This window comes from Aquarana catesbeiana, linkage group LG11, assembly GCF_042186555.1.
Source record: "Aquarana catesbeiana isolate 2022-GZ linkage group LG11, ASM4218655v1, whole genome shotgun sequence".
Lineage (NCBI taxonomy): Eukaryota > Metazoa > Chordata > Amphibia > Anura > Ranidae > Aquarana > Aquarana catesbeiana.
In genome coordinates this window covers 283,146,272-283,168,246 of record NC_133334.1, presented here as the reverse complement: position 1 = coordinate 283,168,246, position 21,975 = coordinate 283,146,272, and the positions used below count along the sequence as shown (strand labels likewise).

The 21,975-nt window shown below is 46.2% G+C and overlaps 1 protein-coding gene across 2 annotated transcripts in view; it reads right to left on the bottom strand.

The window, feature by feature from the left end:
• Positions 1-21,975, bottom strand: part of DEF8 (differentially expressed in FDCP 8 homolog) — a 30,869-nt gene continuing 8,894 nt past the window's right edge. For both annotated transcript variants that reach the window (XM_073605970.1, XM_073605971.1), the window contains 9 exons: positions 16,333-16,482; positions 16,050-16,191; positions 12,805-12,969; positions 11,419-11,546; positions 10,864-10,977; positions 9,954-10,034; positions 7,058-7,198; positions 6,851-6,960; positions 1-4,982 (listed from right to left, as the gene is read on the bottom strand). In XM_073605970.1, the coding sequence (XP_073462071.1) occupies positions 4,889-4,982; positions 6,851-6,960; positions 7,058-7,198; positions 9,954-10,034; positions 10,864-10,977; positions 11,419-11,546; positions 12,805-12,969; positions 16,050-16,191; positions 16,333-16,482 (1,125 nt within the window). In that variant the 3' untranslated portion in view covers positions 1-4,888. The remainder of the gene's footprint in view (positions 4,983-6,850; positions 6,961-7,057; positions 7,199-9,953; positions 10,035-10,863; positions 10,978-11,418; positions 11,547-12,804; positions 12,970-16,049; positions 16,192-16,332; positions 16,483-21,975) is intronic.

The following is a 21,975-nucleotide window of genomic DNA, read 5'->3' as shown; positions in this document are numbered from 1 at the left end:
TTGTAGTGTTGGAGCCGTTATATTTTTTGACAATAAATACAATAAAATGTACAAAGAAGAGAAGAAATAATTTCCAATCTTATTAGAAATAAAACGTACACGGGTCTCCGAGGATCAGAAGGTTTCTGTCATTCTCCAATATAAAGTCACGGATGAAATAAATAAAAGGCCAGCTAAACAAATTCCACAATGAAAGGCGTAAAACTGGTCTCATTTCATATGTAGAAGTCCCCAAATTCCAGAACTGTTTATAATTCCATTGGGTTTGTCATAAAGCCGATCATTTCCCGGGTGGGTCTGGTGGACTCAGTGCTGTCCCATGCATGGTCCATATACTCGTTTCCAGCATAATGACATCACTCGCAGCAACACCGACCAGGAATGGTTACAATAAGAATGCAAAATAGATAAAGTGAACTTTTCAGTGACTGTAGAAGTCTGCATGAATAAATCCCAGGCGGGTCACAGCAGAGGTGTCGTCTCTCGGAAAAGCTCCAGCTTTGACCATTGAGAAGACATCCCTGATCTCCAGTCCAGGGACTTTGCCTAGGCCGAGAGAATGTCATGGGTCTGCTGCGGCCACAAAGCAGCATTTCCACAGTCTCCCCTCCCCCACTAACCCACAAAAAGCTGGATTTGTTTCTAGATGCACAAAATATAAAAGTGGATGTGAATATTTCCACAGAACTGTAGGATGCTCCAGGGGGTATCCGATGGTCTTTGGTGGTCAGGAAGGAATGTTTTCATTGTAGCACATTAGACTTTATACGGTTCTTCCCTTCCTCTGGATCCGCTGCGGGTTTACAGAGAGGATTCAACCTTTTATTGTATTTATTTCTGTCTTTTGGGTGAATGTGACGGACGGGCAACTATTTTCAAATTAAAGCGGAATTCAAGCCCAACACTTTCACACCGAGGCTTTTTACAGGCGCTACAACCATAAAAATAGTGCCTGTAAAGCGCCTCTCCTGTCTCTCCGCGGACTTTCACACTGGAGCGGTGCGTTGGCAGGACCGTAAAAAAAAAAAGTCCTGAAAGCCACATCTTTGCCACGCTGTATACACCGCTTCTAAAGTGCCCCTACCCAATGAAATCAATGGGGCAGTGGTGCTTTGCAGGCAGTTTTAACCCTTTTGCAGCCGCTAGCTGGGGTTAAAAGCACTAGCGGCTAAATAACGCCGCTAAAAATAGCCCACTCCAGTGTGAAAGTAGCCAAACTATTCCTAGAAAAGTCACCCCCTCCCCCCATCTATCCTGTATAAAAAAAAATATCTGTACACTCATATTGGTCTGGTCTGATCACATGATCCTGCAGGTATGGCTCAGGGAACACGACTGCGGCTGGGAATTCTGGGAGTGGTGACGTCACCCATGAGCTCCCATGTCACCCGTTGTCTCTCTTCTCCCCTGCAGCCCCCGCTAACACAGGGGAGCTGGAGTGTCAGGATCACATGACCGGACCGCATTAAAAATAAATACACAGATTTTCCCTTTATTTAACTACACGCGGGGTAGGCAGGAGGAGGGGGAGGGAACATTTCCAAGAATAGTTTATATTAGACATGAATTCCACTTTATCTATATAACTACAATGTAGCAGGGACTGATCTGTGTCCAGCTTTTGTAAACACAGCCAAACAGGGCTTGGGCACCAGGATTCGTCTCTGATCCGGCATCTCAGTCCAGGAAGATGATGATGCCTTAACAAAGATGGCGCTGTGCTTCTGGAGAGAAAAGCAAATGAAGGCATTCTAAGGAGTATTTCCTCTGATCATAAGCACCATCTAGTGGCCATAATGTGGTATTTCTCCAGAAATGTCACTCAGGCTTTATGGCCACTAGATGGCGCTTCCACTCAGGAAATGATCATATTAGACAAAATACGGTAATAAGTTTTTGCTGCGGCTGTGCGAACGTTTGTCACAGATTTATTTATATAAGCGGCCCCCGCTGTGTTCTTTTATTAGGGACAGACCCACACCCCTCCCCCGCCTCTTGGAAGCAGTGCCTGGAAATCAGCGATTCTCATGAACCCCCAACAGGCCGTGTTTTGGGAATGTCTCTTATGTCTCGTACACACGATCGGATTTTCGGCGGGGGATTGTCTGATGACAGATTGTTGTCCTAAAATCTGAACGTTAGTACGCTCCATCAGACAATTGTTGTCCAACTTTCCACCAACAAATGTCTGATGACAGGCTAGTCAGTCAATTTTCTGCGGACAGCGGTCTGTTGTCAGATTTTCGGATGGTCTGTACACAAAAGTACAAACACGCAGCCCGGAATCGATGCTCACCAAACACGACATCATCAGAAGGGGTCCAAAGGGTGGCGCTTAAGAGCTGAAATTCCACGTACTACGTCGCTACGTTCGTGTTTGTTGGCCGACAATTGTGTACCGTTTGTATGCAAGACAAGATCCTGGCAGACGCCCTTCGGACAAAAGTCTGACGCTCTGTTGGCCAACAATCTGATCGTATGTAGGAGGCTTTAGACCCCATATACACTATTCGATTTTCTGCAGATTTTTGTCTTCAATTTTACCAAAACCGTATAATATGAAGTCAAACATTAAGAGTTTCAATTTGTATACAATCAGGCCGGCCCTTCCACTACATGGTTTTAGTAAATCTGCAGAAAATCTAATAGTGTGTGGGGGGGTCTTAGATAAAATAGCTGTCCAAAATCCCAAACCATTGACTCTGATATAAAGCACCTGAGCAAGATGAAGGAAAACCTGCAAACATGGCCTGCTGGGGGACTTGAGGACTGAGGTTGATAATCACTGCTGTAGGATGAAGGAAGGTTGTAGAGAACAGATTGATATTCGGTAATCCCACCAAATAGTGATCAATAGAACCACAAAGCATCCTGGGTATAGATCCCGGTCTATAGAACAGATTATAGAAAACTTGACTGACTTCCTGTAATAGCACCTTGGTAATGTTTCCCGGATGGCGGCACACCGATCGATTTTGGTTGCTGCCTGTGCATTGCCTACGCAGGGGAAAGTAACGGGTTTCATTTGTTGCCACCATTACCAGCAGCACAAACTCTCCCTCCCCCCCCACAATTCCATTTATCTGCCAGGAGCAAAGACACTACCCAACATTTCTGGTTCCAGTACTGCCTTATGTGCTAGTAGATGGAGCGTGGCATAAAACTGAACCCGGTACTTTGTCCTGTATGGGCAGAGCACAGTATCACCGTACAACTGGGATCAGCAGCACCCGTGCCCCCGATGACGTCAGTTGTGATGAAATGCGTAGGCCGGAGCTAAATCGCTCGTGACGTCACCACGCACACTGCCAGTTCAAATCCCAGGACCGAAGTTTCGTAGTGATAAGTGCTTAATGATTTTCAGAATGTCGGTGGTACTTATTGTATAAATCCTTTTATACGGTTTTATGCCACGCTGGTGTTTGCGGCTCTTTTCATGTCATGGTGACAAATCCTTTTTCTATGGATGAGAAGCTCATCAAGTGAAGACCTGGAGGAGGTTTCATGCTTTGCAGCAGAGAGTGCAAAGATACACAAGTGTATGCGACTCTTTACTTACAAAGAGTCCACTAACCCCGGTAAGCGTTTTACACGTATGGTGGTGGGACACTAAGGGCACTTTCACACCAAGGCGGTAGCGGTAAATCGGCGCTAGTTTCAGCAGCGCTTTGCAGCCGCTAGCGGTGTGCTTTTAACACCCCCCCAAAAAGGTATTAAAAGCGCTTTGGCAGTGTTGCCCATTGATTTCAATGGACAGGGCGTTTTAGCAGCGGTGTATACACCCCAAAGAATCTGCTTGCAGGACTTTTTTTTTTTTAACCTCCCGCAAGCGCACCGCCCCGGCGAGAGCACTCTGGCTTTCACACTAGAGTGAGAGGAAAGGCGCTTTACAGGCGCTGCTTTTAGCGCTAAAGCGGCTTTGAGAAAGATTATATTTGAAAGGACAGCTAGGATGAAGGGGTCCTTAGGGCCTTGTATGGGATGAAGGGGTCCTTAGGACGTTGTATGGGATGAAGGGGTCCTTAGGACATTGTATGGGATGAAGGGGTCCTTAGGACGTTGTATGGGATGAAGGGGTCCTTAGGACGTTGTATGGGATGAAGGGGTCCTTAGGACGTTGTAATGGATGAAGGAGTCCTTAGGACGTTGTATGGGATGAAGGGGTCCTTAGGACGTTGTATGGGATGAAGGGGTCCTTAGGACGTTGTAATGGATGAAGGGGTCCTTAGGATCCGTGCTAATAGACTGGTTGTTGCTTCCCTCAAGCAGGTAAATGAAGGTCGGGAGGGCAAGTGCACCAATAAATACATTTACTGAATTCAAACCGATGTCAAACCGGCGCCATCAACACAAACCCAAAGGGCGTCATCATAAGGCGCCAGGAAATACCTCCTACTTTGCTGGACCGTGACCTGGAGGTATGCATGGCACCTTATGTCTTCTTGGCACACCGCGTTGGGTTCACTTTGATACAGTTAAGCATACCAGGTTCAAAGGTTTTGGGGTTCTCCAGAGTCCTCCTTGACAGTGCAGGTGAGAACCTCTAACCACAGAGGCCAGACGTGGAAAGGAAGAAGAAAGTCTTGTATTTGCCCTCAGAACAAATTCTGCTACTGGATTGTCACCTGTGTGGTGGCAATAAGGCACCTCTGAAGACGTACATTGGCAGCAGTGACTGTAGAAGAGTGGAGAGGTCCAGAGGGGTCCCGTGATAATGGAGTTGACCAGAGTGCCTCAGTCTGGAATGTATCATCGGACCCCCAAATAAAAGGAGATGCTGAGTGACGAGGGGATTTATCTCCATGGTGGTAAAATGGTTCCAGCCAGTGATGTCCATCGTGGTACGACCTCCACCCAATAATGTCCTGGGATTGGTGGGCCGAGATCACTACCGCTGCTCTTCTCCCTCCTCCTGCACCTGTTTGCGAAGGTTCATCCTCGAGCAGCGCGGACAGCTGGTGGAGTTGTCATAATAACAGTCCCTGTTATAAAAAGTAAAAGAAGGTTTGTTTAAGGAGATCTGTACATGGAACTCAATCCTAAAAAGTCTCTCTCTCTTTTTAATAGTTCCTTTGGACCAAGCTGGCCTAGACAAAATATTTCCTTTACTAATCAATGCAATGGTTTACAGCACTGTATCACCTGTATATATAACTGTATCCCCTTTATCAGTTCTGTACAGTATACAGCGCTGTGTTCCGGCTGCAGTGCGCCGACTTCCCGTTCCCACAACAAAACTGAGTCAGTCTGAGTGCTGCTCAGCCATTCACAGGAAGCCTTGTATTCTATAAATGAGTACAAGGCTTTCTCTGATTGGCTGAGGTGAACAGATGATATCACAATCGCCACTTAAGCCATTCATTCAATTATAAGAATATAAAGCTGCCTAGGAATGGCTGAGCAGTGATCAGCTAGACTTGATTTTGTTCTGGCAGTGGGATGGGAAGTATGGATGCCGGAACACACCTTCTACGGAGCCGATAATACAAAACGGTTTATACAGCGCTGACAGCCACTGCATTGATTAGTAAAAGGAAATTGTTTTTTTTCCCTACCGTGCTGGCCCCCCAAGAAAAAAAAAAAAAAAAAAATAACCCCCATGTAAATACATTGTATTCTGGAATCTAGACTTTAAAACCCCGGGCGTTTTTTGTTTTTCTGTCTGTATACCAATGACGAACACCCACTTCATCCAAAACTCAGGATGGAGTGCTGTGGACAGGATACATTGTTGGTCAGAGAGTGAGGACAGGATACATTGTTGGCGGTCAGAGAGTGAGGACAGGATACATTGTTGGGGGTCAGAGAGTGAGGACAGGATACATTGTTGGGGGTCAGAGAGTGAGGACAGGATACATTGTTGGGGGTCAGAGAGTGTGAGGACAGGATACAATGTTGGTGGTCAGAGAGTGAGGACGGGATACAATGTTGGTGGTCAGAGAGTGAGGACGGGATACATTGTTGGGGGTCAGAGAGTGAGGACGGGATACATTGTTGGTGGTCAGAGAGTGAGGACGGGATACATTGTTGGTGGTCAGAGAGTGAGGACAGGATACATTGTTGGGGGTCAGAGAGTGTGAGGACAGGATACATTGTTGGGGGTCAGAGAGTGAGGACAGGATACAATGTTGGTGGTCAGAGAGTGAGGACAGGATACATTGTTGGCGGTCAGAGAGTGAGGACAGGATACAATGTTGGTGGTCAGAGAGTGAGGACGGGATACATTGTTGGCGGTCAGAGAGTGAGGACAGGATACATTGTTGGGGGTCAGAGAGTGAGGACAGGATACATTGTTGGGGGTCAGAGAGTGTGAGGACAGGATACATTGTTGGGGGTCAGAGAGTGAGGACAGGATACAATGTTGGTGGTCAGAGAGGGAGGACAGGATACATTGTTGGCGGTCAGAGAGTGAGGACAGGATACATTGTTGGCGGTCAGAGAGTGAGGACAGGATACATTGTTGGCGGTCAGAGAGTGAGGACAGGATACATTGTTGGCTGTCAGAGAGTGAGGACAGGATACATTGTTGGCGGTCAGAGAGTGAGGACAGGATACATTGTTGGCGGTCAGAGAGTGAGGACAGGATACATTGTTGGCGGTCAGAGAGTGAGGACAGGATACATTGTTGGCGGTCAGAGAGTGAGGACAGGATACGTTGTTGGCGGTCATGTTACACGAGGCTGGTAGAGATCAATGCTATTCCCCTAATCAATGTTCCCATTACAGACTGCTATGGGTCACACATCATATAGCAAAGGGCCGCACATTGGGCACCGGGGGGGGGGGTTTAAGGGGGTGACAAGATCCAGGCCTGGAGCCCCAGAACAATGACGTCACAGTTGGGTCTCACCTGTGGAACACGGCAGCACAGTCCTGGCACACGGATGTGTGACTATCGAATGGGAAGAGAATGTCGCCCTCCTTGCACAGCTCACATACGAAGCCCTTCGCCTGACAGCGCTGAGGAGAAAACAAACAGAATATTCAAATTCCCACATCTGCTAATGGAAGCCTCACCCCTCCCCCAAATTAAAGCCATTTTCCATGTTGCTCTCACCTCGCAGTCCAGCTTGATGTGCTTTGCAAACATGGTGTGAATGTCGGTCAGAGAGCAGCTGAGCCGCGAGCTGCTAATATCCAGGAGATCCTGCAAAGAGTACATGTCATCGTTCTCCACAAAGTGCTGACGATCCTGTAACTGCAGAAAGAACAAGGCGTGAGCACAGCGGGACAACACCATGATCCGGAAACACGTAAATACTCCATCATAGCAATGACCCAATCAGGAGAATAGTTTATTTGAGAATGTATAATTTTTCTGCACAAAGGTTTGCGGACAAATCACACAATTTCTGAAAATCGGACAAACCTTGGATCACCAATTTGGACACATCTACATGTACCGTGTTTTATACAAACAGAACATTCCAATCAATTTGCTCATCTCTACAATTATATAAAAAGTGATGACATTTCCAGGGGTATTTTCAGAAACTAAGCAACAATTCACATCAGTTTTTGCCCCATAGAGGCGTACTCTCTAATGCATGCGTGTTTGGGGTGAGCTACGTACAGAGTGCAGGGTTTAGGGGTGAGCTGTGTACAGAGTTTAGGGGTGAGCTGTGTACAGAGTGCAGGGTTTAGGGGTGAGCTACGTACAGAGTGCAGGGTTTAGGGGTGAGCTACGTACAGAGTGCAGGGTTTAGGGGTGAGCTACGTACAGAGTGCAGGGTTTAGGGGTGAGCTGTGTACAGAGTTTAGGGGTGAGCTACGTACAGAGTGCAGGGTTTAGGGGTGAGCTACGTACAGAGTGCAGGGTTTAGGGGTGAGCTACGTACAGAGTGCAGGGTTTAGGGGTGAGCTGTGTACAGAGTGCAGGGTTTTGGGGTGAGCTGTGTACAGAGTGCAGGGTTTTGGGGTGAGCTGTGTACAGAGTGCAGGGTTTTGGGGTGAGCTGTGTACAGAGTGCAGGGTTTTGGGGTGAGCTGTGTACAGTTAGGTCCATATATATTTGGGCACAATTTTAGTATTTTTCAGGCATTTACCAAAACATATTCAAGCTATAGTACTATAATGGATATGGGGTGAAAGGTCACACTCTCAGGTTTAATTTGAGGGTATGTACATCCAAAATCGGAAGAAGGGTTTAGAAATTACAGTTCTTAAGAATAGACATCTCCCTTTTCAAGGGACCAAAAGTATTTGGACGATTAAATGAAAAGCGGTTTCATGGCCAGTTGTGGGCTACTCCATTATTTCTTCATCAATTAAACAGGTAAAAGGTCTGGAGTTGATTGTAAGTGTGGTATTTGCATTTGGAATCTATTGCTGTGAGCCTATATCATGCATTCAAAAGAGCTGTCCATGCAAGTAAAACAGGCCATTGTAAGGCTTCAAAAACTAAACAAATCCATCAGAGAGATAGCAGCAACATTAGGAGTGGCCAAATCAACAGTTTGGTACATTCTGAAGAAAGAAAAAAAAACGCACAGGTGAGCTCAGCAACATAAAATGGCCTGGACGTTCCACAGAAGACAACAGTGGTGGATGATCGCAGGAACCTCTCTATGGTAAAGAAAAACCCATTCACAACATCCATACAAGCGAAGGCCACTCTCCAGGGAGGTGGAGACAAGCGAAGGCCACTCTCCAGGGAGGTGGAGACAAGCGAAGGCCACTCTCCAGGGAGGTGGAGACAAGCGAAGGCCACTCTCCAGGGAGGTGGAGACAAGCGAAGGCCACTCTCCAGGGAGGTGGAGACAAGCGAAGGCCACTCTCCAGGGAGGTGGAGACAAGCGAAGGCCACTCTCCAGGGAGGTGGAGACAAGCGAAGGCCACTCTCCAGGGAGGTGGGCATATCATTGTCAAAGTCTACAATCAAGAGAAGACTTCATGAGAGCAAATACAGAGGGTTCACCACAAGGTGTAAACTATTCATAAGCCTGAAGAATAGAAAAGCCAGATTAGACTTTGCCCAAAAAAAAAAAAAAAAAAAAAATCTAAAAAAGCCAGATGAGTTCTGGAAAAGCATTCTTGGGACGGATGAAACTGAGATTATCTGTACCCATAATGACGGGCATGCATGGCTTCCAGTGGCACTGGGTCATTGGTGGTTATCAGGAGCTTCTGAAGGAAAAGAAGTGGAATATTCTGCAATGGCCGAGTCAATCACCTGATCTCATCTCAATTGAGCATTTCACTTGCTGAAGGCAAAACTAAAGGCAGAAAGAGCTGCAAACAAAGAACAACTGAAGACATCTGCAGGTAGAGCCGGGCAAAGCATCAGAAAGGAGGTAAGCCGGTCTTTGGTGAAGTCCATGGGTTCCATACTGGCAAGGATTGCCTGAAGTCAAGGATTCCCAACAAAATATTAAAAATGAACATTTTATTTATCATTATATTCATTTGTCCAATTACATTTGAGCCCCAGAAAATGGGGGGGGGGGGGGATGCTGTGTATAAAAATGGTTGCAGTTTCTAAAATTTGTACTCAATATTTATGTTCAACCCCTTGAATTAAATCTGAAAGTCCTCACTTCAAATTCATTTGGGTTGTTTCATTTTAATTTTATTCTGGTGGAATACAGAGCCAAAAGTATGAGAATTGTGCCCGTGTCCCAATATAGATGGACCCAACTGTATATAGTGCAGGGTTGAGGGGTGCGCTATGCATAGTGTGCCCCACCCCCAAGGCCCCGCCCTGTTTCAGCTGCAAACCTGGGTGGGAGGGCCACATGACAAGGCCTAGCGGTTGTTTTTGACATATGTCACGGATCGTTACAAATGCCTGTCAGAGATTGGTTCTCTTTTTTTAAACTACCTGTATATATCTTTAGATTGTAGAGTAACCCCCCCCCTCCCCCCCAGGAACAACAAACTCCATGCGGATAGCACCCCCTGTAGGACTTGAAGCCGGGACCCCCCAGCACTTACAGCATGAACCCTTCCCTGACCTGTAGCAGCAGCCGGGCCTCCATGGCTTCCTTGCAGGTGATGAAGTACGGCTTCATGAGGAGGATGTCCTGACGCAGCTTCTGTTGGATAAAAGACAAGAAATATGAACTGACTGAGCAGCAACTCCGTCCACAGAGTCTGTGAATAGCCACAGCGCCCCCAGGTGGAGGAAATGATATCAGACTTTGTTTGTAATCACTGAGAGGAGTTTAATGTACATTATGAAGTGATCGCCGTGTAAAGTTCATATTAAATCTTTAAATGTGAACTCAATGCAGATATAAAAACACAGAGGCATCCCATCCATGTATTCAATAATTCACCATCAGCCTCCTGCAATCCCTGTACAGCAGAGCTCAGATTCTCTCTGGGAGAGGAAGAAGCAGCGCAAGGAGCCAATCAGCAGTACTGCAATGCTCATGTGCCAAGAAGGAAAATGCTGATAGGAGGAGAGTGCAGAGTGAGAAAAATCTGCACATCAGTGTGCCACTTCTCCTTTCACTGTCCAGTCTCAGGGAAGGGGTGGCACCAGACCTGTAAGTGTTACCTAATCACTTGCCTATTGCATATATACTGCAGCGATTGTGAAAGACGACGGACCTGTGTGTCATTCCGTACAATAGCCACTGGGGGCGCCATCACGCACGGATTGGACACACTTCTGCCTGTTGCCTCCTTTTCCCCCCATGTTTTCCAATGACCCATCCTCATCCTCTTAATCCCCCCTTAGCAATCGTATCCTTTTACATCCCAACTCTCCCACCCCACTACTACCCCCCCATCACCCAACTCCTCAACAACCAACTCCCTTCCCCCCAGATACTAATCCCAGCCTTCCCTTCCCCCTCACCAATCTCCAAGGTTTGGCAAACACATACCTTCTGTCCTGACACACTTGGTGTGACTTACCCGGATCTCCACCAGTTCCTCCACATAGTTAAATAGTAAAGGGTTAATCTCCCGCAGCTTCAGCACCGGCCGGTTTACCATCAGAGTGAGGTACCGCATACTGCACCGCGACACCTGGGGGGGAGGGGGGAGACATGTTGTAGTTGGAGCAAAACACACATCCCATCTATAGAGATCCCAAAAATAAATATTTCATCGACCTGCGCCTCTCTGACCAAAACTGTAGAAGATCGTTTACCATTGTTATGATGTGTAGCCGGTCTATCGATCCGCCACCCACAATCCCGCTGTTCTCCATCTGGCACTGACCCACTTCAGGCTAGAAGAACCCTCCACCTTTTTTGGTTGCCAAAAGGAATTCAGGCACAGGACCCTCCCCCGATTTCTCCAAATGTTCTATAGAGACCACCCCTCTGCCCCCAAACCTCCACCCAGCATAGAAATATCTGCTACTTCTGTGTATGTGGACCATGTGACTCCCTCCTCTTGGTCATACAGCGCGCCTGTATCTCCTGCAGTCAGTTTTGTACCCCCCCCCCCCCATATGATTATTACCTTCCTCGGCTCAAAGTCCCAGTTGTGGATAACGCGGGAGGGAATGACAGCGAGGTCGTTCCAGTGACAGTTGCTGCAGTAGTACTGCCCAGTATAATCACACTGGCGGGCCTCGCTGGACGACGCTCCTGTGCAAAAAAAACAAAGTCAAGACACACCTAAACAGAGCACACTAGCACTTTCTATACCGACATGGAACGTTCCAGGTCACCGACATTTAAAAGGGAAAGCAATCCCCAACAAAAGCATTTGACACAGTTCCCCATAAACGTTTACTGTACAAAATAAGGTGCGTTGGCATGGACCATAGGGTGAGTACATGGATTGAAAACTGGCTACAAGGGCGAGTTCAGAGGGTGGTGATAAATGGGGAGTACTCAGAATGGTCAGGGGTGGGTAGTGGGGTCCCCCAGGGTTCTGTGCTGGGACCAATCCTATTTAATTTGTTCATAAACGATCTGGAGGATGGGATAAACAGTTCAATCTCTGTATTTGCAGACGATACTAAGCTAAGCAGGGCAATAACTTCTCCGCAGGATGTGGAAACCTTGCAAAAAGACCTGAACAAATGAATGGGGGAGGGGCGACTACATGGCAAATGAGGTTCAATGTAGAAAAATGTAAAATAATGCATTTGGGTGGTAAAAATCTGAATACAATCTATAGACTGGGGGGAGAACCTCTGGGGGAATCTAGGATGGAAAAGGACCTGGGAGTCCTAGTAGATGATAGGCTCAGCAATGACATGCAATGCCAAGCTGCTGCTAACAAAGCAAACAGAATATTGGCATTAAAAAGGGATCAACTCCAGAGATAAAACGATAATTCTCCCGCTCTACAAGACTCTGGTCAATGGAGGAATAATGGGATTGGTTCAATTTCTGGGATCCGCCGCAATGCTCATCAAATGGCAACACAGATACCTGTGAAGTCCTCTGATCAGCACACATACAGGGAGATTTTTTTTAAGGTAAATGGAGAAAATAAATAAATAAAATCGGTGAAATTGGGCTCATTAAAGTCCTCCGTCATCATTGGCTGATCATTGTAGATTGCATTAAAAAGGGGAACTAGTAGTGAATTTTAATTTTTGGTTCCCCTCCCCCTTTGAGTAGTTTGTAACCCAACATTTAATATAAAATTCTTTTCATTAAACAAAATTCTGATTTTACAAACATTTATTACAGCAGGTTTCCTTGTCTTCTTGTGTGCGGTTCATGGTGGGCTCTCTCATAGGAAAGCCTCACACTAGCTTGCAGCTCCTATAGGACTCCTAGGAGAAGAGAATGGAGTGTCCCCTCCCCCGAGTCATTCAGCTTGGTGTGTAAACTGAGAGCCAGACCTACAAGACGCCTTCAACGTAAAGGATTCATTCTCACAACTTACGTAAAGAGATTGGCGCTCGGCACTCTGCGCAGCGATAATCCTGGCTGTCCAGTCCGGCTTCAGGACAAATGGTCAACTCGTATTCTGCCTGGTGACTGACCTTTGACCTCACACAGGGCTTAGTGATGAGATTCAGACATTTACTATGGCAGCGATAGTAGCAACCTAAAGAACAAGACCAGCAGTTGGCGTGTTAACACAAAAATAGAAGAAAAAACAAAAAAAAAACAAAAAAAAAAACCACCTTTAACTAGTGCATGCGCACCCACAACACTGCATTTCATGGGCCTTCATCGATCGGTTTTATGTGGCCAGAGCAGTAGGAGCTGCGATTCTCTATGATATCTGTGCTCAGAGGCCATAGACTTCCCACCCATCCATATACAGGGATATAGAGATTTGTGTTCTGCCTTCTCATTGGACTGACAGCTGAATGGAGTAAATAAGAAGGTGATGAGGAGGACCAGAGAGAAGACAGAACCATCCGATCCCAATCCTACAGAACACCTCACTACGTACATCGATCGTTTGTAAAGCTGAACTCCGGCCAGGAGGCAAAAACCAAATACATGTAAGTTCAGAGGCCTAGATTGAAGGTTGTGGACCCCAATGCAAAACGCTGACCTGCCCCCCCCCCCCACTACCATCCATCGCTTGCACCCCCCCCCCCCCCCCACTACCACCCATCGCTGACCTGTCCCCCCCACCGCTGACCTTGCCCCCCCCCCCACTACCATCCATCGCTTGCACCCCATGCCAAGATACTCTGAGTGGCTAAAGAGTTAAGCAGCTGACAGATGATATCATTTTCTTTCCATTTACAATGAGTGGTAGGAAAGAAAAAGCACTCAATTACCCCACCAAACAGTCAGTCCCTCCTGCTGCACCATTGTGTTCTGCCACCCGGTATGGAGCTGCCAGCAGAACACAATGCTCACCGCTGATGGCTATAACTGCTGGCAGTGATTGTATGTAAAAAATAAAAATAAATAAATAATTAAATATCTGACAGGCTGGTTATACTAAAGTCGATCGATGAAAGAAGAAAAAAAAAAAAAGAAGAAAAAAAAAAAAAAAAAAAAAAAAAACACACCTCTTCCTGTACACATTGCCCCCTCCATGTGCACGTTACATCCCCCCCCACCCCACCCCCCCATCCTGTACTCACTGCGCCCCTGCACACGCCACCCCCCTCCCTGCACACACACCACCCCACCCCCTCCCCGCACACATTCCCTCCCCCACCCCCCTCTCCGCACACATCCCCTCCTGTACACACTTTTATTTTGTTTCAAAGATAACACCAAAGACCCCAAGCTGTGGTCACATAGAGGCGTATCTCACATACATCTTGTACTCACTCAACAAGAGATAAAAATGACACTCCGGCTACACCGAGTACAAAACGTGACTGAAAAGGGAAACTGGATTTTAACAATTCCTCATATAGTCACCTCAAACATTAAATCAGATAAAGACTTGGAGGGGCGAGGAGGGGGGAGGAGGAGGAGGAGGAGGAAGAGGAAGAGGAAGAGGAAGAGGAAGAGGAAGAGGAAGAGGAAGAGGAAGAGGAAGAGGAAGAGGAGGAGGAAGAGGAGGAAGAGGAAGAGGAAGAGGAAGAGGAAGAGGAAGAGGAAGAGGGAAATTTCCCAAGTAATTCTAAGGAAAACAGCCGGATTTATCAAAAAAGAAAAAAAAAAAAAAAAACAAAATTTATAGAATTCTTTGTTGAAGAAAATCCACAAACACTGAAAACTATTAGAAATGTGTATATAACAAACCTCCACCACATACAATAATAATAATAATAATAATAATAATAATAATAATAATAATACTAATAATAGAGAACGTTGTCTAAGGACACAGACAGACACCACAATCAGACAAAACACTCCTCACTAATATGAATTGATAATCGTCATGGAGAAGTCCCAATCAGGACATGGGTGGATACAGTCTCAGAGCGATTCGATCGATATCTCATAGATGCCACACATTGAGCATTTTTATCCTTTCCACAGCGGAGTCAGATATACGATATTTATAAGTAGTTCAAAGATTTGACTCCAGGAAGGAAAATTGGAAATGAATGATGTATTAATAGTAAAGGTGATGATGGATCTGGAGTGCGGTTTCCTATTAGTGTGAATAGGACATGGATGGACATGACGGGAGTGTTCCGGGTTCCTCTAGGTAGCGGGGTATACGGTAAATGTCCAGGTTGTCGGTTACAGATGGGGGAGGGGCTGTTGGATCTCTAGGGGGGGGCGGTGAGTGAGGGTATACACTTCCCAGACAGGAGAAAGGAATCCATACAGCTCTCCGCTCTCCCGATGTCCACAGCATCAAGGCAGTCAGACCGACATTCTACCCGTTCCCAGGAGGAGAGAGTGAAGAGCTCCGTCTGCTTCTCCCCCATAGACATCCAGTGCTGTTGATGTTCAGCGTTGTGGTACCTGCATGTAGCTATAATACTCCTGTATCCTATCAAAGCTCCCGAGGGAGGGGGGGGGGCTTGTGGGTGATCTGTGTCTTCATTGCAGAGAGCGTGATGGAGTCATACTGACGCGTTTCACTCATGACTCAAGTCTCTTCAGAGCATGCGCAGACGTCTGGTAAGTATCCTTACATAGCCCATGTGAAGTACGGCATATGGTGTCTCCACAGGGTTCATCAAACGCCCACTTCCGATTCCCCCGCCAGTCACATGGTAACAATAAGAATGGCCGACCATGGAGTGCAGCAGAGCTCCAAAATAAAAAAATATATATATAAATAATACATAAATAGGGTGCTGGAAGGACTGAAGGGACGTGGGAATCCACCACCATAGTAGATCTTTGGTTAGGTAGTTTGGGTCACGACTGGAATAGATTTATTGGCAGAAGAAGTGAAGAGAACCTCTAGGAGAGGATAAGAGAACGACGGCCAAATATGAATCCTTGGTGATGGTTGATCACAGCAAAGTATAAAGTTCAGTTTAGAGATTCTCTTTGTTTAAACTCATATTGGTGTCAGTTTCTGTGTCCTGCCACCGGGTGTCGCTGTTCTCTCGGTAGTATAGAGAAGGAGAGCGGTGACGTGCTTTCATCGCTCTTCCTTCTATTAGGGAGTACAATATGAAAGCACCCGGTTGTGACCCGCTCTGATCTTCGGACTTCGCAGTTCCCTCTTCCAGCCTGTGACAAGTACACAGAAAATACCACAATCCCTCCCGGGGCCCCTGGTGGGAGGAGTCTTACCTGTACAGGTGTACCAGGTCTGGATGAGGCCCCAGATGAAGGTGCTGCATTTATCACACATCTGCTTCACACTCTTGCTCTTCTCCTTGTAGAATCGATGTTCTAATATGATCCGCATGTTGGGTTCCTCTTCATGGGGGTCCTTATTGGGGGAAACAGAAGAAAAAGAAGCAGGTGATATGAAGAGGTCAGGAGGGTTTTAGGAGCGGGGGTAGGGTGGGTGTCTGTTCTTAGGACCACCGTGGTCCCCGATATTACGTCCCCCCCAGAAACGTCCTCTCACCTTCAGCTCCTGCAGCTTCAGCCGGAGATGGATGAGTCTGACCACTGCGTCCTTCTGCTTGTCCGAATTCTCCGGCAGCTCCAGGATCACCTGCTTACACTCCTCGATCGCCTGTCTCAGCTGCTGGATATCCGACGCCAGAAACAGGCCCTGAGATAGAAACCAGAAAGATGGCGATCATCTACCAGAGCAAGAGGACAAAACATCGAAAAGGATCCACAACTTATTTATATCACAAATATGAATATCATTCATAAGAAGTTCCTATAAGATTACCATAAAAACCATCAAATCACCACCTAAAGAGGCTCTAAATTCTGTGACTCCTTCAGGAGGATTTTAGATTTTCTTTTTTTTTTTTTTTTTTTTTTTTTAGAGGATATGAAACCTTTTGAAACTTTTTTGTGGGTTGTTCGGCTTTGTCACTTAACCACGCCCACACCGTGCGAATTCCAGCACTCCTCTCCTACATGTAAAAATCATCTTTTTTTTGCTAGAAAAAAAAAATTACTACAAACCCCCAAACACTAATTTTATATATATATATTTTTTTTTTTAACAGAGACCCTAGGAAATAAAATGGCGGTCACTGCACCTTTTTTACGTCACACACATCTGCGCAGCAATTTTTACAACACATTTTTGGGGGGTGGGGCAAACCCTTTCCTGAATTAAAAAACAAACAAAAAAAAAAAAAAAAAAAAAACAGTAAGGTTAGCTCAATTTTTTTGTATAATGCGACAGATGATGTCACATTAGACCCAACATGTCACACTTTAAAATTGCGCACACTCGTGGAATGGCGCCAAACTTCGGTACTCAAAAATCTCCATAGGCGACGTTTTAAAATTTTATAGGTTACCTGTTTAGAGTTACAGAGGAGGTCTGGTGCTAGAATTATTGCTCTCGCTCTAACGATCGTGGTGATACCTCACATGTGGTTTGAATGTTGTTTATATATGTGGACACGACTTACGTATGCGTTTGCTTCAGCGTGCGAGCACAGGGGAGCTTAAATTCTTTTTTTTTTTTTTTTTTTTTTTTTTTTTTTTACACTTTCCCTTTTAAAAAAAAAAGTTTTTTGATCACTTCTATTCCTATTACAAAGAAATGTAAACATCCCATGTAATAGGAATAGTGGTGACAGGTCCTCTTATGAAGAGATGTGGGATCTATAAGAAGATCCTTCTGACAAGTTTTCTTTGACACCAAGAGAAGAAAAGGTGACAGTGGAGGGAGCTCCAGCACACAGCCTGTGTTGCTGCCAATGTCCCGCAGCATCTTTTACTGACAAAACAGTAAAGAAAATGAAATGTGCTCTGCCAGTAAATATTTACATGACAACATGGAAAAAAAAAAAAAAATACCACAGAACTTCTATTAACCATTTCCTGACCACCCCACACACATATACGGTGGCAGGGCGGGTGATCTGACACTTCCGGGGTGTGGGGTGTGTGCCACCAGTGACCCGCTCCTGCTGGGATCACACACACATAGGGGCAGGTACCGCGGACTCCATAAGTCACTCATCATCGCCATTACTAGTATTAAAAAAAAAAAAAAAAAAAAAAAAAAAAAAAAAAAACACCCCACACAACATACATATACACACACTCTCCCATAGTTTGTAGATGCTATAACAAAAAAAAAAAAAAAAAAAAAAAAAAAACACCCCACACAACATACATATACACACACACTCTCCCATAGTTTGTAGATGCTATAACAAAAAAAAAAAAAAAAAAAAAAAAAAAACAAACACACATCTCTATCAATATAGACTCATTTGGATTTTTTATTTACCAAATAATAATAATAATAATAATATAGCAGAATGCATATTGGCCTAAATGAAGAAATTAGATTTTTTTTTTACATTTTCATTGGATGTTTTATAGCAGAAAATAAGTTTTTTTTTTTTCCCCCAAAATTTTTGCTCTTTTTTTGTTTATAGCGCAAAAAATAAAATACCAAGGAAAGCTCTATTTGTGGGGAAAAAAAAAAAAAAGAAGAGAAGAGGACATAAATTGAATTCGGGTACAGCATCGCACGACCGCACAATTGTCAGTTAAAGCGACGCAGTGCCATATTGCAAAAAAATGGCCTGGTCATGAGGGGGGTAAAACCTTCCAGGGCTAAACAGGTTAAAGAGGATCAGCATGCGTTTGCAGTAAAGAATCAAAATGCGTCTTTATAACATAAAAAGCAGGCAGTGTAATAACGCCTCCTTCCTGTCAAATGCTCCCTGAAGAACGATCTGAATGTGGATCACTCTTCAGAGAGAAAAGCAAGTGTGAACAAGCTCTGAAAAGAAAACACTCCGGTACAGAAGGCGTCCCGCAGACAGAAGACTCGTCCGTTTTATAAGATATACAAACAAAGCGACCTCTGGAATCATCCGCACTATTCTGGGACCCGCCCACCTCGCCGCTCTGATTCTATGTTAATCATCAATCTTTGGATTAGTCAAAGTTCACGGCCGGCATGAAGAACGGCGAGACGCACCCGGGAGCGTCTGCAAGAAAATGCAGCAATGATACATCCTGCTCCATTCACCCGCTATATACCCTGCAGACATAAAGTGATCCCGTCCCTCCATTGTACACATTGTGGGATTCCCATATTCTGATCAATCACCTCTGTATACTGTGCCTGGAAAAAGTATTCATACCCCCTGAAATTCCCCACACTTTGTCACGTTACAACCAAAAACATAAATGTATTTTATTGGGATTTTATGTGATAGACCAACACAAAGTGTCACATAATTGTGAAGTGGAAGGAAAATTATAAATGATACAAATAAATATGTGAAAAGTGTGGGGGGGGTGGGGCATTTGTATTCAGCCCCCTTTACTCTGATACCCCCAACTAAAATCTAGTGGAACCAATTGCCTTCAGAAGTCACCTAATTAGTAAATAGAGTCCACCTGTGTGTCATTTAATCTCAGTATAAATACAGCTGTTCTGTGGAACCCTCAGAGGTTTGTTAGAGAACCTTAGTGAACAAACACCATCATGAAGGCCAAGGAACACACCAGACAGGTCAGGAATAAAGTTGTGGAGAAGTATAAAGCAGGGTTAGGTTATAAAATAATCTCCCAAGCTTTGATCATCTCACGGAGCTCTGTTCAATCCATCATCGGAAAATGGAAAGAGTATGGCACAACTGCAAACCTACCAAGACATGGCCGTCCACCTAAACTGACCGGCCGGGCAAGGAGAGCATTCATCAGAGAAGAGCCAAGAGGTCCATGGTAACTCTGGAGAGCTGCAGAGATCCACAGCTCAGGTGGGAGAATCTGTCCACAGGACAACTATTAGTCGTGTTCTCCACAAATCTGCCCTTTATGGAAGAGGGACAAGAAGAAAGACATTGGTGAAAGAAAGTCATAAGAAGTCCTGTTTGTAGTTTGTGAGAAGCCATGTGGAGGACACAGCAAACATGTGGAAGAAGGTGATCTGGGTCAGAGGAGACCAAAATTCAACTTTATGGCCTAAAAGTAAAACGCTATGTGTGGGGAAAACTAACACTGCACATCACCCTGAACACACCATCCCCACCGTGAAACATGGTGGTGGCAGCATCATGTGGTGGGGACGCCATTGTCGCCTCGTTTTTTTTCTATTGGCAAAACACCAATAAACCTATTTTCAGTTACCGATATATCGGTGCATCCCTAATATTTAGGGGTGTAAAAATGATACATGGTTGTATATCACCTCTTCTAAATCCACAAGCTCCGCCTTCCCTTAGCTAATCCGCCCCACACTGACATGTCACTCAGGCCAGAGATTACAACTTCCACCTCCCACCGCAGACAATGGGACTTGCAGCAGGCGTTCCGGCAATCCCTCCTCCCCCACTGCTTTACTTCATCAGCAAGACCTCCAGGTTTGTACCTTTGTATGGATCTGAGCGGGGGAGGGGAGGAGGGGGGGGGGGGGAGGGGTTTGGACCACAAGCATTACAAGCACAATGCACCGGTTGTAGTTGTGATATGTAAAAGGTTTGTTTTAAAAAATCAAACATGTGATACTTCCCTCCTCTGTGTAGTTGGTTTTGCACAGAGTGGCCCCCCGATCCTCCTCTTCTGGGGTCCCTCAGCGGTGCTCTTGGCCCCTCCTCGTTCTGGGGTCCCTCAGTGGTGCTCTTGGCTCTTCCTCTTCTGGGGTCCCTCAGCGGTGCTCTTGGCCCATCCTCTTCTGGGGTCCCTCAGTGGTGCTCTTGGCTCCTCCTCTTCTGGGGTCCCTCAGCGGTGCTCTTGGCCCCTCCTCTTCTGGGGTCCCTCAGTGGTGCTCTTGGCTCTTCCTCTTCTGGGGTCCCTCAGCGGTGCTCTTGGCCCTCCTCTTCTGGGATCCCTCAGTGGTGCTCTTGGCCCCTCCTCTTCTGGGTCCCTCAGCGGTGCTCTTGGCTCCTCCTCTTCTGGGGTCCCTCAGCGGTGCTCTTGGCTCCTCCTCTTCTGGGGTCCCTCAGCGGTGCTCTTGGCTCCTCCTCTTCTGGGGTCCCTCAGCGGTGCTCTTGGCTCCTCCTCTTCTGGGGTCCCTCAGCGGTGCTCTTGGCTCCTCCTCTTCTGGGTCCCTCAGCGGTGCTCTTGGCTCCTCCTCTCTGGGGTCCCTCAGGCGGTGCTCTTGGCTCCTCCTCTTCTGGGGTCCCTCAGCGGTGCTCTTGGCTCCTCCTCTTCTGGGGTCCCTCAGCGGTGCTCTTGGCTCCTCTCTTCTGGGGTCCCTCCTCAGCGGTGCTCTTGGCTCCTCCTCTTCTGGGGTCCCTCAGCGGTGCTCTTGGCTCCTCCTCTTCTCGAGCGCCCCGTTGTAGAAGTGTTCTCCCTCGGGGTACTCATGCGGACGTGCTCCCCTTTCCTGCTGCTGTATCTATTGACAGACAGCAGGACTCGGCACCTCCCCCAGTGTCATTAGATTTGATTGACAGCAGTGGGAGCCAATGGCTGTCTCCGAGGAGAGCGCCGGGACTAAAAGCTGCCATCCGGACGTGTAATAATGAAGCAAAACAGGAATAGAGCTGAGCCTGCAGACCCGACCCATCCCCCCCCCCCCCATAGAGTTCATCTGTGCAAGTGAAATATCTTCCTACTTATCGGAGTTTTTCCTGTTTTCTTCCTACAGATACAGCCGAGTCCACATAACGAGGATCTCATCCAATCAGGACTCGTGTCGTCTTCTATGGACTTTATGTGGTTGTGAAGAATTCGATAAATAACGTTTATTATTATTATTATTATTATTATTATGATGGTCTCTATTACTGTAGATTTGTCATTTACAGAAGTGCGGTTGCCGGCAGATTTCACGATGTTTGGCGTGTCGGTCGGTTTGGCTGCACTAATCACTTTTTGGGATAATAATACCTGTGGCTGGCCACGGATCAGCGTGGATATAGATATCCGATTTTTACAGCATGAGATAGAGAACTATTTATTTTTGTAACTTAAAGCGGACGACTTCCGCTGATCGTATCACCCCCCCCTTCCGGTGTCACATTTGGCACCTTTCTGGGGGGGAGGGGCGGATACCTGTCAAATCCAGATATCTCCTCCCACTTCCGGGGAAAGACTTGCAGACTCTGTGCAATGAACTACACAATGTCAGCCCCCCCTCCCCCACCTTCTGGGAGACACACGG